The sequence below is a fragment of the Ascaphus truei genome, chromosome 1, assembly GCF_040206685.1.
Source record: "Ascaphus truei isolate aAscTru1 chromosome 1, aAscTru1.hap1, whole genome shotgun sequence".
Taxonomy (NCBI): Eukaryota; Metazoa; Chordata; class Amphibia; order Anura; family Ascaphidae; genus Ascaphus; species Ascaphus truei.
In genome coordinates this window covers 95,382,575-95,396,633 of record NC_134483.1, presented here as the reverse complement: position 1 = coordinate 95,396,633, position 14,059 = coordinate 95,382,575, and the positions used below count along the sequence as shown (strand labels likewise).

Here is a 14,059-nt window from a genome sequence, read left to right as displayed (position 1 = left end):
ATAACTCCAGCCAAGATAAAAAAAAAGGGCACAAAACTACACACAAAATGTTATGTCTCCAATTATTAGACCCTCATCCTAAAATAAAGCCACATTTAGGTGGACACAAAGTCAGAGCACAGGGATTAACTAGGTTTGGCTGATTTTCAGATACAATGCTTCTCAGATCAATGGATTTGCTTTGCTAATGTGTACTTGTATGTTTGATGCACTTGTTGCATTGTAACGCAATGTGACATGCCTGTTTTCAGAAGAATTACATACATGGCTCTCACTGTGTCACTGAGAAGAACACACATTTATACCTATACAGTATGAATAAACATGCACCTGTACTACCTGAGTCAATATACACCCTACCTGAGCCCAAGGTACGCGCCCTGCCATGCAGCTGGGCACGGTGCCCTCTCGGTCTGTACCTGCTTCTCCATGATGTCTTTGCCTCCACTGGCCACTATGGGTGGTGGGACCCTCTCGCAGCTGCAGCCCTCCAGCATGTACATCCCAGAGGGTCTCCCGCTGTGCTCCGTCTCGAAGTAGAAGAGGACATTTTGATAGAGGGCAAACCACTTGTCGTGCCACCTGCTGGCCTCGGCCGCCTTCTTGCTGAGGCTGCCTCTCTTGGTGCCCTCCTTGCGGGCCACATGGGCCAGGTACAGAGCGTGGCCCTCGTTACAGCGCACGCTCTTCTGCATCCTGCACTTCAGGGCATGCTTACTCCAACCCACCTCACACGGGAGAGACCCGGGGCAAAACAGCACAGGCAGGGGGCAAACACCGACAGGGAGAATACTAAGGTGGACTCACGCTGCAAAGTGTGTGTGTGTGTGTGTGTGTGTGTGTGTGTTGTGGGTGTATGTGTTTTAAATGGTTGTGTTGTGGGTGTATACTGTATCTCTCCAGTGCATTGATCACTATGTGTGAAGTGTGTGCACAGTGTGGCAATATAGATATGATGTGTATCACCAGTGTTTGTGTGCGCTTAAATCACTGTATCTGTACAGTATACTATATGTATGCGCAGTGTGTAATACATACACAGGGGTGTGTGAAGTATTACATGTGCATGTTGCTTTAAGTGCCCAGTGCATCTATTTGTCCACACTGGGTTTGTGTCTGTGTTGTGTCTGTGTCAGGGGAAGCACAAAGCACTGCTTTGTGCACAGAGTGCCATATACTGACAATACTAACAATCAGTATGTGTGTATGTGCACTCACATGCGTTACACTGCATGTGCTTATCATAGGTTGTGCAGAAGTGTGCGCAGCTTTCAGGGTCACAGTGAATGAATCCCTGCATTGGGGCACACTATGTGTAGGTAGCTGTACATGTCACAGTGTGTGTGCATGAGAACAGATCTGGGTGTGTCACAGTGTTGCAGCCTGTGTGTGAGCCTTGGAAACTGTGTGAGGGGCGCTCTCCCGGGGGCTCTTGCTGGGCAGCGTGGTCACTGTGCCAGGACTGGCCTCAGGTACTTCACCCAGCACTGGGAGCTCTTGCCCCGGATTTCAATGTCTTGTGTTGGGCGTAGATTGCAGATCGCGGACTTAGGCTGCTGGTCCTGCACTCATTCACTTAGTCTTGGTACCTGATTATATCCCTGGATTTGGATCTTCTCCACACTTATTCAGCCCCGCTGGTTTCATTGCTCTTGGCACCCCTTGTATTAACTAGTAAAGTTGGTGCTCCTCTGTGTGTGGGGGGGGGGGAGGGGGGTAAGGGGGGAGGAAGGTGCAAGCTTGTTGCTGGTACAGGGATCCTTTTTTTCTTCTGGTGACAGGGACGTCCAACCCTTCCTAAAGCAAGAAGGGATCTCCCTGCCCTCAATGCAGGTGTGGGGTCTTCGCTTCCCTTGCAGGTGCAGGGAGGTGTAGGGGTGTCACTGCTGGTGCAGGGGTGTCACTGCTGGTGCAGGGGTGTCACTGCTGGTGCAGGTATCTCGCTGCTGCTGTAGGGGTCTCGCTGCTGCTGTAGGGGTCTCGCTGCTGCTGTAGGGGTCTCGCTGCTGGTGCAGGGAGGCTGGAGGTGCAGGGGTCTCGCTGCTGCAGGGGTCTCGCTGCTGCTGCAGGGGTCTCACGGTGCTGCAGGGGTCTCGCTGCTGCTGCAGGGGTCTCACGCTGCTGCTGAGGTCTCGCTGCTGTTGCAGGGGTCTCGCTGCTGTTGAATCCCGGTCACTCGCCGGTGCTGCTGCTATTTGCTGGGTCACAGTGGAGTAACTAGCTGCAACTCTATCTGAAAGCTCCCTGTCACCACACGTGCTGTGAGACACACAGGGCACCGCAGTCACAGAAGTTACTTCCACCCCCCACCCCAAGTAAAACACAAGCGCCGCTATGAACACTGCATATCATGCACGTGCAGCGCGGTCACCCTGCAGGGAATAATATCACACCGAGCAACTAAGTCAGCAGGAGGCAGAAGGGGGCGCGTCACGTGGGGGGCCGGCTGTAATCCGCTTAGAGAGAGAGCAGTAAGAGGAAAAGTCCCTGGCTGCAATATGCAGCGTGTCTGCCTGGTCCGTGCCCCTCACACAGGGGGTCATCTCTGCCAGCCAGTGGGGGGAGGTTCGCCCATTCAGGGCTGGAGCCACCTGCATTCGGGAGGTGTGAGTGAGATGGGGGGGGGGAGAGGGCGCTGAGCACCACACCTTCCTCCACTAAACGTTATTGTTTGTAGAATAATGGGTCATGTGTTCAAAAGAACCGCAGCCCTGCATGTTCTTTAATACAGCGCACCAAAGATCCCCTTTTCCTAAATGTTACTTTTAAGTCTGAAGCACTTCTTCCCTTTGTGTTGTTTATATCTTATTATGTGTTATTTATATCTTATTATTTATATGATTGTAACTATTACTGCTGTGAAGCGCTGTGTACATTAATGGCGCTATACAAATAAAGACATACATACATCTTAATAAAAAAATGTAAAAAGTGGGGAGGGGGGGGGTCGGGGCTGGTGAGAAGCATATAAACAGCTGTGGCTCCTTTGTTATAAAGGATTGTACTCAAACATTGCAGGATGGCTACATTGCTGCCACCTTTCACATGCACGGTGGTGTACAGGTATGTTACCCCTCACGTGGTATATAGAAACATACAACCAGAAGTGTATAAAAGCAGATAAGAGGCACTTGGCCCACAGTGTATGTGGATTCCTAGGTGCTTGCCCTGTATCAAAGTACTGCTCTCTGAGTATCAGTGCATATTTATGGATCAAAATGTGTGTAAGCCTGGTATCAGTATTGTCACTGATATGTGCATCATATGGTATACACACTGCTGGAACTGGCAGTACTGGTAAACCCAAAGCGAATGCAGAGAACGGTCCTGTTGCATACACTTAAAAGGTTTATGCTGTAGCCCTGGTATATACATTAAAGAGTCAGGCGTGTGATGGTGCAATGATGTATTCATTAGTACTAATTGTTTTTATGTACAAACCCTCACTTTCATTTCTTTTCTAAATAAAAATAGACTGGCCTTGTAAAGGACCCATTTTATTTCTGATCTCTTTGCACAGATCTAATATAAAAGAGTTCTAAAATATTTTCCAAAGACGCATTGTTTAACCGCTTGTGTCCTGATGCTGGACACCATACCATCAGTCTGTAATGATTCTTTCATTGCTATAGGAACGTCTTGTTAAAGCATACAGTAAGGGCATGTTCTAGTTTGAAAAAACAAAAAACAAAAACAAAATGTAGTTATACACTAGACCAGTGGTTTTCCATTTTTTTTTTTTGGTTAATGCAGGGGAGCAACATTTTCTGGGGGGGTGTGACTCTTGCAGAGGCCCCGCGCACTCCCCAAAGCATTTAAATTAAATGAGGAGGGAGCGCATGAGGCCTCTTTAAGTTCCCTTACCTTGTCCCCGGCGGCTTCTGGCAACAAGTCGCCAAGGCTCTGCAGCGGCACATGACATTGCGTTGCTATGGCAACATGATATCACATGACGTCAGAAACGCCTGAGAAGGTAAGGGGGGGGGGCACAAGCAGGGGTTGGACAGGGGGCTTAGACAGAAAAGTTTGCACACCCCTGGGTTAAGGAATCCCAGAGTTTGGGAAATTCTGGGGTACCCCACCCCTCCCTCTCCCCCCCATCTCTCCCGTGTCTCTTGTGTTTCTCCCCCTCACACTCTCTCACTTACGCTCCTCCTTACTTACCCTCACTCTCCCTCCCTCTCTTCAATACACACATACACTCTCCCCCTCTCACTTACACACACATAATCACTTTAAGGGAGCAACCCAGAACACACACACACACACATACTCTCCCCCTCTCACTTACACACTCTCACTTTTAGGGAGCTAACACACCTACACACACACTCTCACTTTAATTGAGCTGATCGCGTGATTACCAGATCCTTCCTCTCCCTTCTATCAGCCGGAAGTTGACGTGACTTCCGGTGCTGTGAAGAGCAGGGAGAGGAAGGATAGCAGTGACCGGACGACTGCTGCTACTGAGCTTGGGAGCTGCCAGGTCACGGCTACGTGGGGTGCAACCATGCTTCCGGGCCTGGGTCAGCTGGAAGAGTTGTCCCAGCTCTCCCCCCTGGCGGCCGTGGAACACCTGAGGGGTGCTTGCGGAACCCCGGTTGAAAATCACTGCACTAGACTGTACAACATCATGACCAAGACAGTCTCAACGCACCCTTTACCCACAACAGAGTCAGCACCATAAACCTTGAGTCCCTGCATTCTATCAAAGATCAAATACCTGCAAGGAAATTCACATACCATTTTATCTACGTTCAGTGTACTCACTTAACATACTAGGACGCACACGCACCTCTACTAATAGTAAAATAAATACATTTAATTAATAAAATGTATTTATTTTACTATTAGTAGAGATTCGTGTGCGCCCTAGTAGGGTCTTCTCTCTGTCGTGTAATCCAATATGTATACCCTGACAGCACCACTCTAGAAAGTTATAATCATATCGGTAGGCTGAGCAGGCATTCTATGTGTGTTTTTGTGTACTCTCTTAACATGTCAGAACTAAGAGACGGAGGGGATATTTTTTATACACAACCTTGCAATTCCACTTTTTTTATTTATTGAAGAAATAAGAACTTACTATATAAAGCCCTTACCCACCATCCTATTTTCACAGCATAATGACTGTGTCCATGTTTCTAAAATATAGTCCTTGGAGCTTTGCTCCATTTTTTTAATAAATTTAGATCTTAAAAAAATTACAAAAACAGGGCATTCATCTGAAGAAGATGGTCAGATTTAGTTGAGTTTTTAGACAACCTAATGCTTATAAAATAATCCAAACCACTGGTTATGCTCTTAACAATTCTGTAAAGTGTTTACGAGAGCCACCACTCCCGTTTCCTCTGCTACTCTTAGGCTTTGTTTGTAATAATTACTACACTTGTCTGTAAACTTGGCTGATGTTTCCCTTGTTGATACTAAAAAAAGAAATTTAACCACCAAGGCTGCAGTCCAAAAAAAAAGATTGTTTATAAATTATACATAGTAGAGGGTTATGGATTATTCTGGAAGTACCCAGTTAAGCCCCTAAATGCTATAATATACAATGATACATTTAAAAGATTACTGGAGGCCCATGCACCTACAATGAGCTTAAGGACTCATTTTCCCCTTTTTTATTCATACCGTAGATACCATACAGATGTAGCAGGCCTAATTGTCCCCTCTGCTTCGTTATGGGGGTATATGTTGTGATCTTCTGAACTAACCCTGTCTGAATTTTACGGAAACACAGTGTTATTCTGCCTTACAGGCTAAATCTATAATAATACAATCTGCTCTGAAAGCTGATTTCGGGGCACTATTCTCCCAGTAATAACCTCATCACGTTTTAAATCCTAGTCATGCTCGTTCCGCGCCTGTCCTGGAATTCCTCGGGATAAGGTCCGGAGGCTGATCCGCTTCTCCCTCAGGCCGGAAGTTTGGGTTGTGCTGGTGGAACAAACAGGGCATTTCTGTGTCAACAGGTCAACAGCGAGCGCACATAAAACAAAAAAGAGAATAATGCACAATTAATTGTACGTTAACTTGCTCTAAATGCATTGATCATGAAATCTGAGGTGGTGACATGTGAACTACATGTACAAAAAATAATAATCAACACTGACACGGCCATATGTGAGTGACAATGACATCTGTTGCAGAATAAAACTGTTCTGGGGTGGCATCAACTCCTGTTCCTGATTGAGTGCCTTCACGTCAATTCCAGGGTACCCTCAGACAAAAGATGAGATGGAAACAGCATGTGTCGATTTCACATGCAAAAGTATTCACAGTGAAGTGAATAAAGGTGATATGGGGTATAAATATATAATAAATAATATTCACTCACATGGGCTAATGTGAGTGCCCTCCTATCTCAAGGTTGATGGTAACCCGCAATGTGCTCGTCTCACACCTTAGTCTCCTCGTCATGTAGTGACAGATGAAGGAGATGACGTGTAAGAAATAGCCATTTATTAAATACAACAAGTAAAAGAATAAAGGTATAAGTATGCCATAAAGTCCATAAAACTGTGCGCCTTAGGTATTTTCCGGGATCCTGCTATGATGTTGTTCCCTCCGCATCCGGAGGTGCTTGCAGGAGGTTCCGGTGAGCTACGGTGGCTGCAACAGGAAAAAAGTCCTTGAGAATGTGAACGACCGGTTTCGCTATACAGCTTTGTCTGGTTCAGACGAATAAATGGCTATTTCTTACACGTCATCTCGTTCATCTGTCACTACATGACGAGGAGACTAAGGTGTGAGACGAGCACATTGCGGGTCACCATCAACCTTGAGATAGGAGGGCACTCACATTAGCCCATGTGAGTGAATATTATTTATTATATATTTATACCCCATTTCACCTTTATTCACTTCACTGTGAATACTTTTGCATGTGAAATCGACACATGCGGTTTCCATCTCATCTTTTGACTGAGGGTACCCTGGAATTGACATGAAGGCACTCAATCAGGAACAGGAGTTGATGCTATTCCAGAACAGTTTTATTCTGCAACAGATGTCATTGTCACTCACATATGGCCGTGTGAGTGTTGATTATCATTTTTTTTACATGTAGTTCACATGTCACCACCTCAGATTTCATGATCAATGCATTTAGAGCAAGTTAACATACAATTAATTGTGCATTATTCTCTTTTTTGTTTTATGTGCGCTCGCTGTTGACCTGTTTGCATCTATTTCTTGAGGATCCTGGGAAGACCCTCTTTCAGCTGAGCAGCAGCGAGAGTTCGGGCCAGTATATCTTAAATGCGTTCGGTCGCTTACTCTCGTTCACCGTCTGATATACCTGTTCACTTATATTATTTCTGACAGTGTAGCATTCTCTTCAAGGCAGCGCCCCAGTTTCTCCACCCATTCATTTCTGTGTCAGCCTGGCTTCTTTGTCACATAGTGGCCTGCTGTTTCCAGTGCTCTGACCACACACCCCTGCCACCCACCTTTCACCCAGCTCTCTTGCCTCCATGAACAACAGTATCACATGCCAACACAGGGTGAGGCCCAAACGTGCTGAGGCAGCTTTCGTGATATGGGTTTGGAAAGAACAATGGGAAGAGGGTCTGTGAGTAAGGACAAAGTAGAAGGTGAAAGATGTCCTAAGACCCTCAAACGGCACTGCAGGCGATGCATGCAGTAGGTGAAGACAGGAGACTTGCTTTGGCAAAATAAATGTAGGCTTTTATTTCGCCAAAGTGCGTCAACAAAAAAAACCCAGACTTTTCCTCAGCCAAGGTGCAGCAAAACACAGGACAATATAAAGTATAGGGTTTTCCTAGGCCAAAGTCCAGCATCCCCAGCATAAGACAATCCATAAACATTACATCTATAGATGTCTATATAGATATCTGGTGTCCCTTGGCGTCAAGGACACAGGGATATGGCCTGCATGCTCTGGTGTCCGTAGGGGTCAAGGACACGCACGTGGTCTGTACGCTGACCAGTGAGAGACAAAGAAACAGTTCCCTTTCCTGCCTTTTGAACCCCTTTATAGACTTAGCTGGGCTCGTCAGTAGTCCTGCCCTCCTGCAGTCAGGGATTAACACCCACCACCCAACACCTCCAGCTGTTGTAAACAGGCCTGACCCTATTACAGGCTCTTACTGTAAAACAGCAACAACAAAAAAGAAAGAATCAAAGACCCTCTAATCGCACGCACCACGCCCGTTCTCCTTCACTCAGCATTTTCACCCCCATTAACAAGAGCATTATATGGCCAAGGTGTATTTTGCGATGGTGTTGGCAGGCAGAATGGGAAATTTGGAAAGAAGGTGACGGTGAGTGGGAGGGTTGGAGAGGGCAGCCAGGCTTGCTGAGTGGCGGGGGGGGAGGGGCGGATGAGGGGTTGCACACAAAATATAATAATTAAAAATATTAGCTTATAAAAGTACTGTAATAGTCCTCTCAGAACAGAGCATTACTGGCCAATAATGCTCTAGCTGAGTTAAGAGCCTGAGGCGAGACTCCTCCAGCCAGTGCATTATTGGCCAATAAATGCTCTGTTCTGAGAGAAGTATTACTTACAGTAACTATAACTAGATATTTTGTGTTATCTGGTAGGACAATGTCACACACTGCATCCGTGTTTCAACCCACTCTCTTCCTCTGGCAACCAGTAAATAACACTACCAAATGTATAAGGAACACATTGGCCCATATTAACTAAGTGGTGCTATTCCATAACACACCAGTCAGCATTGGAAGATGCCTCTTCTGGTTCATTCACTTGAATTAGCTGGAAGATGGCACTGAAAGGTGTCTTAGTACTTAGTACATGCTTAGTACATGTGGACTATTGTCTTATTCTTCTTATATAAATAGTTATAGTATGTTCTTCTGCAAAAGGGTTATAGTAAAGGCTGGACTCCTTCAAATATAATCCTACAAGTGCCTGTTTTTGTTCCAGCCTGTCTTGCGTGTAACTATTTCATTTTGCTTTATGTAATGTATTGTTTCTGAGGAGAGATTTAGCCCTTGTGGATTTAAGGTGAAATTTGCTCCTCTCCTTGTTTTTCTTTTCTACTGGAATGTTATTTTTTAATTAAGAGAAACCTGTAAATTCCCACAGTTTTGTCTCGTTGTATGTCAATCAAGTTGCAGATCCTGATTGCGATCCCTGAGCTAGTTATTGGAATCTTCAGGCTGAACGAAATTAAGGTTAATATTTACTCTTTTCTCAGCCTTAGCTAGTGATCAATTGGCAGCCAAAAAGCCCGCTAGGGATTTTGTGCTGCCTCTGACACTGGCGATGAGTCAAAGTACATAGTTAAATAAATCAACTGGACACATGATCTTGAGTTGTTATTCCCTATTCTGATCCCACAGTGTTGTTTGTGTGAGAGGCAGCCACAGCCTACACACAAGTGAGCATTAGGCTTTGTCCATAGTGCAAGCTACGTAGCTCGCGCTGAAACAAACACTAGGACGCCAATGCATATGCGCGTAGTTCGCACTACCATGTGCACATGCGCTACAGGGAGCGTGACACTTCGCAATATAAACAAGTTTGTATTTGAAGTGCGACACCGGGAGGAGGAGGAAGCATGGCTTTTGAGGTGTGACGTGGCTATGGACGCTGCTTACTCCGTGTGACGGTGCTCGTCTCCGATCAGGAAGCGGACCCGCAGGGCTGAGGTAGGGATTCAAATGAACAGTCCAGAGCCCAGGGACAGAGTCCTGTAAGAGTATCCATAGTCGGTAAGCAGGCAGAAGGTCAAGGCTGGCGGCAGTGGTGCAAAGTCCAAGCAAAGGGTTAGGGCAGGCGGCAGGCAGAGAGGTCGGAGTCACGGTCTGGGGTCAGCAACAGGGATTCCAGATGAACAGGCTAGCCTCTGGAACAGGGAAGCCACAGAGATAGCTCACAAACAAGAAAGGCTCAGCAACAGGCTAGGCACAGCAACAGGGAAGGCTCACGAACAAGGAAGGCTCAGCTACTAGAAACCAAGGTGGCCAAGAACACAGGGAAACATATACAATACCCAGACAGGGGCTGGAAGTCTCTGGCTGCTATTTAAGCCCTTGCATAGATGCAGCCAATATAGCAGGCTGCCAGTAATCAAAATGACCCACAGCAGCCAGGTAAGGGCGGGTTCCAGCCAAAGCCTGGACCCCTTACAGTATCCCCCCCTTCAGGAGGGACATCTGGCCAATCAGAACCTGGCTCACTCAGTGTTCTTGGTGACTTTGAATTGTTTCAGAAGCATCTCGGACAGGTACCAGACTTGCGGAACCCCTGTTTATTGAGTACCCTCTCTGGGGCAGAAAGCAGCAGTAGTGCTGGTCTTGATACGCAGAATGCCTCATAAGACGACTCAGGCACAGATACAATCCTCTTGTCGAGGTCCAGTCCAGTTAGACATAGCAACTTATCTGTGACAGTTGAGGTGATGAAGTAGCTTTCTGCTGTGGGACTGGCCATCAGCAGGAGGCCAACACCCCTGGCAGGTGGGCTTGGGAATGCATCAATACAGAGACCAGGGAATCCGTGGGTAGTAAGCTTGACTTTGACATGGAAGCCTTGGAATCTGCTGTTGATACATCAGGCTCGGGAAGAGGATCAATGTGCAGGAAACTAGTCTCTGCCATGGGGCCCCCAGAATCCACAGAGGAGGCACCAGTCACTGAAGGGCAATCAGAGAAAGTAGTACACCCATCCCCACACCGAGAACACAGGAAATATGAACAGGTACTGTACATCAAGCTCTGCAGGGAAGTCCAAGAGAGGCGCATTTGTCTTTGAAGGGGACGCCATGAGGAACTCAGGAAAGGACACATCAGACGCTGTGATCAGTAAGCAGTAAATCCATCTTAAAAGCTGAAGCCCTCGAATCAGCAAGGACATCGGTTACTGCAAGAAAATCAGTGAGAGGTAAACCTGACCTTGAAGCAGGTCTGAGTCAGAAAGGGGTACCTCAAACACTGCAGAAGAATCAGCGAGACTTAAACTTGCCATTGGAGTGGGAGTCCCAGATTCATGAAGGGTTACATAAGGTACTGTAGAGAAACAGTGAGGGGAAAGTTAGCCTTTGATGTAGGAATCTTGGAGTCAGTAATATTGAACCGCAGACGCTGCTGATAAAACAGTGGTACTTAAACTTGTTCTTGGAATGGGAGTCCGAGTCCTCAATGGTTATAACAGGCACTGCGGAGCAGTCAGTGAAAGATATGCTTGTCTCTGAAATGATTGTCTGAGAATCATCAGTGGTTACTCTAGGTACTGCAAAGGGATCAGAGACATATACGCTTATATCTGAAGTGGGTGTCAGGATCAGCAGTGGTTACATTAGGTACTGCAAAGGGATCAGAGAAAGGTACGCTTGTCTCTGAAGTGGGGGTCTGTGAAACAATAGGTAAACTAGATCCTGTGGGGAATTTTATGGCAAGAACCTTAGAAACAAAGATGGGGTTATCCAGCATTGTATGGAACCCAGCAGTAGGGGTACCTGTCTTGGAAAAATCAGAACTAGGTATATTTAACCATGTGGGGACATTGGTGAAAGGTCTTCTTGTGGCTGAAGTGGGTGTCTGAGAATCTAAAAAAAGTTAGCGTTTTCCAAATAGAATAGTATTCTGTGTCATTGCTGTGTAGTTTTCTCTCATACCGTGAACATTTTGACACATATGTTAGACTACTATGCGGGTAAAGGGAAAGTTAAAAAAAACAAAGAACTTCAATGTATATTTATGTGAGAACATTATAATTATCCAGTCCGTACCATAAAAAAATGTTTTCCTGATAGAGAAGTATTTCAGATATAGCTGCAATAAGGAATAAGGAGGACGGGGGGGGGGCAGATTTACGTGTTTTAATAGAATGTCATAGCAATAATGACATAAACAGATCACAAATGTTATTGTACACTTAAAGCTACAGTTCAAGCAATATCCTACATGTAACTCAACAAAAAGTGTTAGCGCGCAAACTGATAGTGAATTATGTACAATAAAGTGCATAAAGTGAAATAACCCAGTGAATAAATGGATAGAAAACACTAATATCACATGTGAACTGCAGCTCCGTGGAACAGGAGCCTCAGAATTGGATGCGCTTTGAAGAACCTCATATAAAGAAGAAGCACAAATGCATGCGATATGGTGCATTAACGTTTTACTCTGAAGAAACAAACAACACGTCTTGTCTACCACTTACTCTTGTTCTAAATAAAGCCTTTTTTATTTATTTTTGCACCCACTGGTACCCTTTTACTTGAATTTTTTCCATTTTTGGCTGTTCGGAACCTGTTTGAGTGCCCTGATTATTGCTATACCTGCTGCTGTTATATACAGGGGACCTAAGAATACAAGGAACCAATTTGAGTTCCCTAAACCATACTATCATGGAAGACAAGAGAAGTAGGATTTAGATAGAAAGGAATCCGATTCGTCTTCTTTTTCAGGGACCATGCGAGGAAGACTTTATGGAAAAGTGGTTCCACAAGAACCGTTTCTCCCCTCTGAGGGATGTATCACGGATAGCATCCCCTTTGAGGCGAAAAAGGGACAGCGAAGAGGCTCGAGAAGGTAGTGGGAGGTGTACAAAAAAAGAGAACGTTGACGCACCCACGGGCATTTTTAATCTAACTAACTTTGTCACCAGAGCAAATTGCAGTACTCAATAAGGGTCTTAATTGTGCACCCTCATTGGGACCTAATTCATTTAAACTTTTTGTTGATGCCAGTAAATTTCTTCAAAAATGAATACTACAGTTATATTTTCATAAACAAAGTTTGGAGTACTCTCATGAAAATAGAGAAAATAAAACATCCATTGAAGAAGACAAGTTCATGCATTCTAATCTGAAACCAAAATCCACTTTTTTCCCCATCACTGTAAGTGTGTTGAGACATTTCACCAGATGGTTGTAAATGACTTTGAAAAGAGGCATGAAGGAAGAAAAACAAATTTAACCTAACAGAAAAAGAAAATATAGCGTTAAACAGTTGCAATGCAAAAAGGAAATAGTTATCAAGCAGGCCAACAAAGTTGGGGGCATTGTAATTATGATTGTAGATTACTACCTACAGGAAGCCCAGAGGATTTTGGGAGACACTAAAACCTATCAAATCCTCCGTAATGACCCCACCACTGTATTCCAGAAAAAAATGGAAAATATGCTTTCATATGGTAAAGATTTGTAACGTTGCTGACTGCAGAACAGGATATGGACCCGCAGGGCAGAGGTAGGGAGTAATACACCGACCTTGGCTTGGGATCAGAGGCCTGAAGATAGGCAGCAGGCAAAACAAAGGCAAGGCAGAGCTCAGACAGGACAAGGTAACAAGTACTTTGCATGAGCAAGGTTGGATAGCAACTGCCTGCTACTTAAAGGCCAGAGGCAGCTGCTGACAATGAAAGTTCAAAGTGAGGCTTACATCCTGTGAGGGCAGGGATTGCCAGGAGGCAAGATGGCCATGGTAACTTTGGAGGTGATGTCACTTCCTGTAAGCATTCATCCTGAATGTTCTGACAGATCCCTTATAGTGTCCCCCCCTTCAGGGTCGAACTCCGGCGCTACCAGGTTCTGGTTTTTCTGTCTGACGATGATGGAATGCCTTGACTAGGGCTGGAGCATGAAGATCTTGAGACTTCACCCAGCTCCTTTCCTCAGGACCATACCCCTTCCAGTCCACCAGATACTGAATGGATCCCCTGGAGATATGAGAGTATAGTATTTGTTGTACCTCATACTCAATTTGACCCTCAACAGGGTCTACCCAATAGGTATGAATGAAACCACTTTAAACCATTTGCCACTACACCAAAGCACTGAAGCTAATTTAATCAAGATAACATGATCAACAGTATCAAAAGACTTTGCTAAATCTATGAACATTGCACCAGATAGAGGATATAACTCATCTCAACAGTACACCAGTGTATCCCCTTCTAACCATTTCCCCAACACCTTTTTAGGTAGGTGGTCTCCCACAGTCAATCGGAAATGAATCCTGACACCATAATAAAGAGCTAAAAATATATGTGCATATTTGGAATCAGGTGCATATCTTCCAATAAGCGTAACCGGACTTCCAAGTAATCAGGGAAACA

General features: G+C 45.3%; 1 protein-coding gene and 1 long non-coding RNA gene across 6 annotated transcripts in view; both read right to left on the bottom strand.

The window, feature by feature from the left end:
* RASGRF2 (Ras protein specific guanine nucleotide releasing factor 2) overlaps window positions 1-2,507 on the bottom strand; it is a 331,487-nt gene extending 328,980 nt beyond the window's left edge. For 3 of the 4 annotated variants that reach the window (XM_075592338.1, XM_075592348.1, XM_075592358.1), the window contains exon 1: window positions 420-2,507. In XM_075592338.1, the coding sequence (XP_075448453.1) occupies window positions 420-695 (276 nt within the window). In that variant the 5' untranslated portion in view covers window positions 696-2,507. The remainder of the gene's footprint in view (window positions 1-419) is intronic. The other variant, XM_075592367.1, reaches the window with a different exon arrangement.
* Window positions 2,508-3,483: 976 nt separating this feature from the next.
* LOC142469321 (uncharacterized) lies at window positions 3,484-4,381 on the bottom strand. Of its 2 annotated transcripts, none has more exons than XR_012789020.1 (2): window positions 4,339-4,381; window positions 3,484-3,667 (listed from the first exon to the last, which is right to left on the bottom strand). It is a non-coding gene; the product is annotated as an uncharacterized LOC142469321 (long non-coding RNA). The 2 variants fall into 2 exon arrangements; XR_012789021.1 differs by lacking the exon at window positions 4,339-4,381 and adding an exon at window positions 3,865-3,963.
* Between the last annotated feature and the right edge of the window lie 9,678 nt (window positions 4,382-14,059).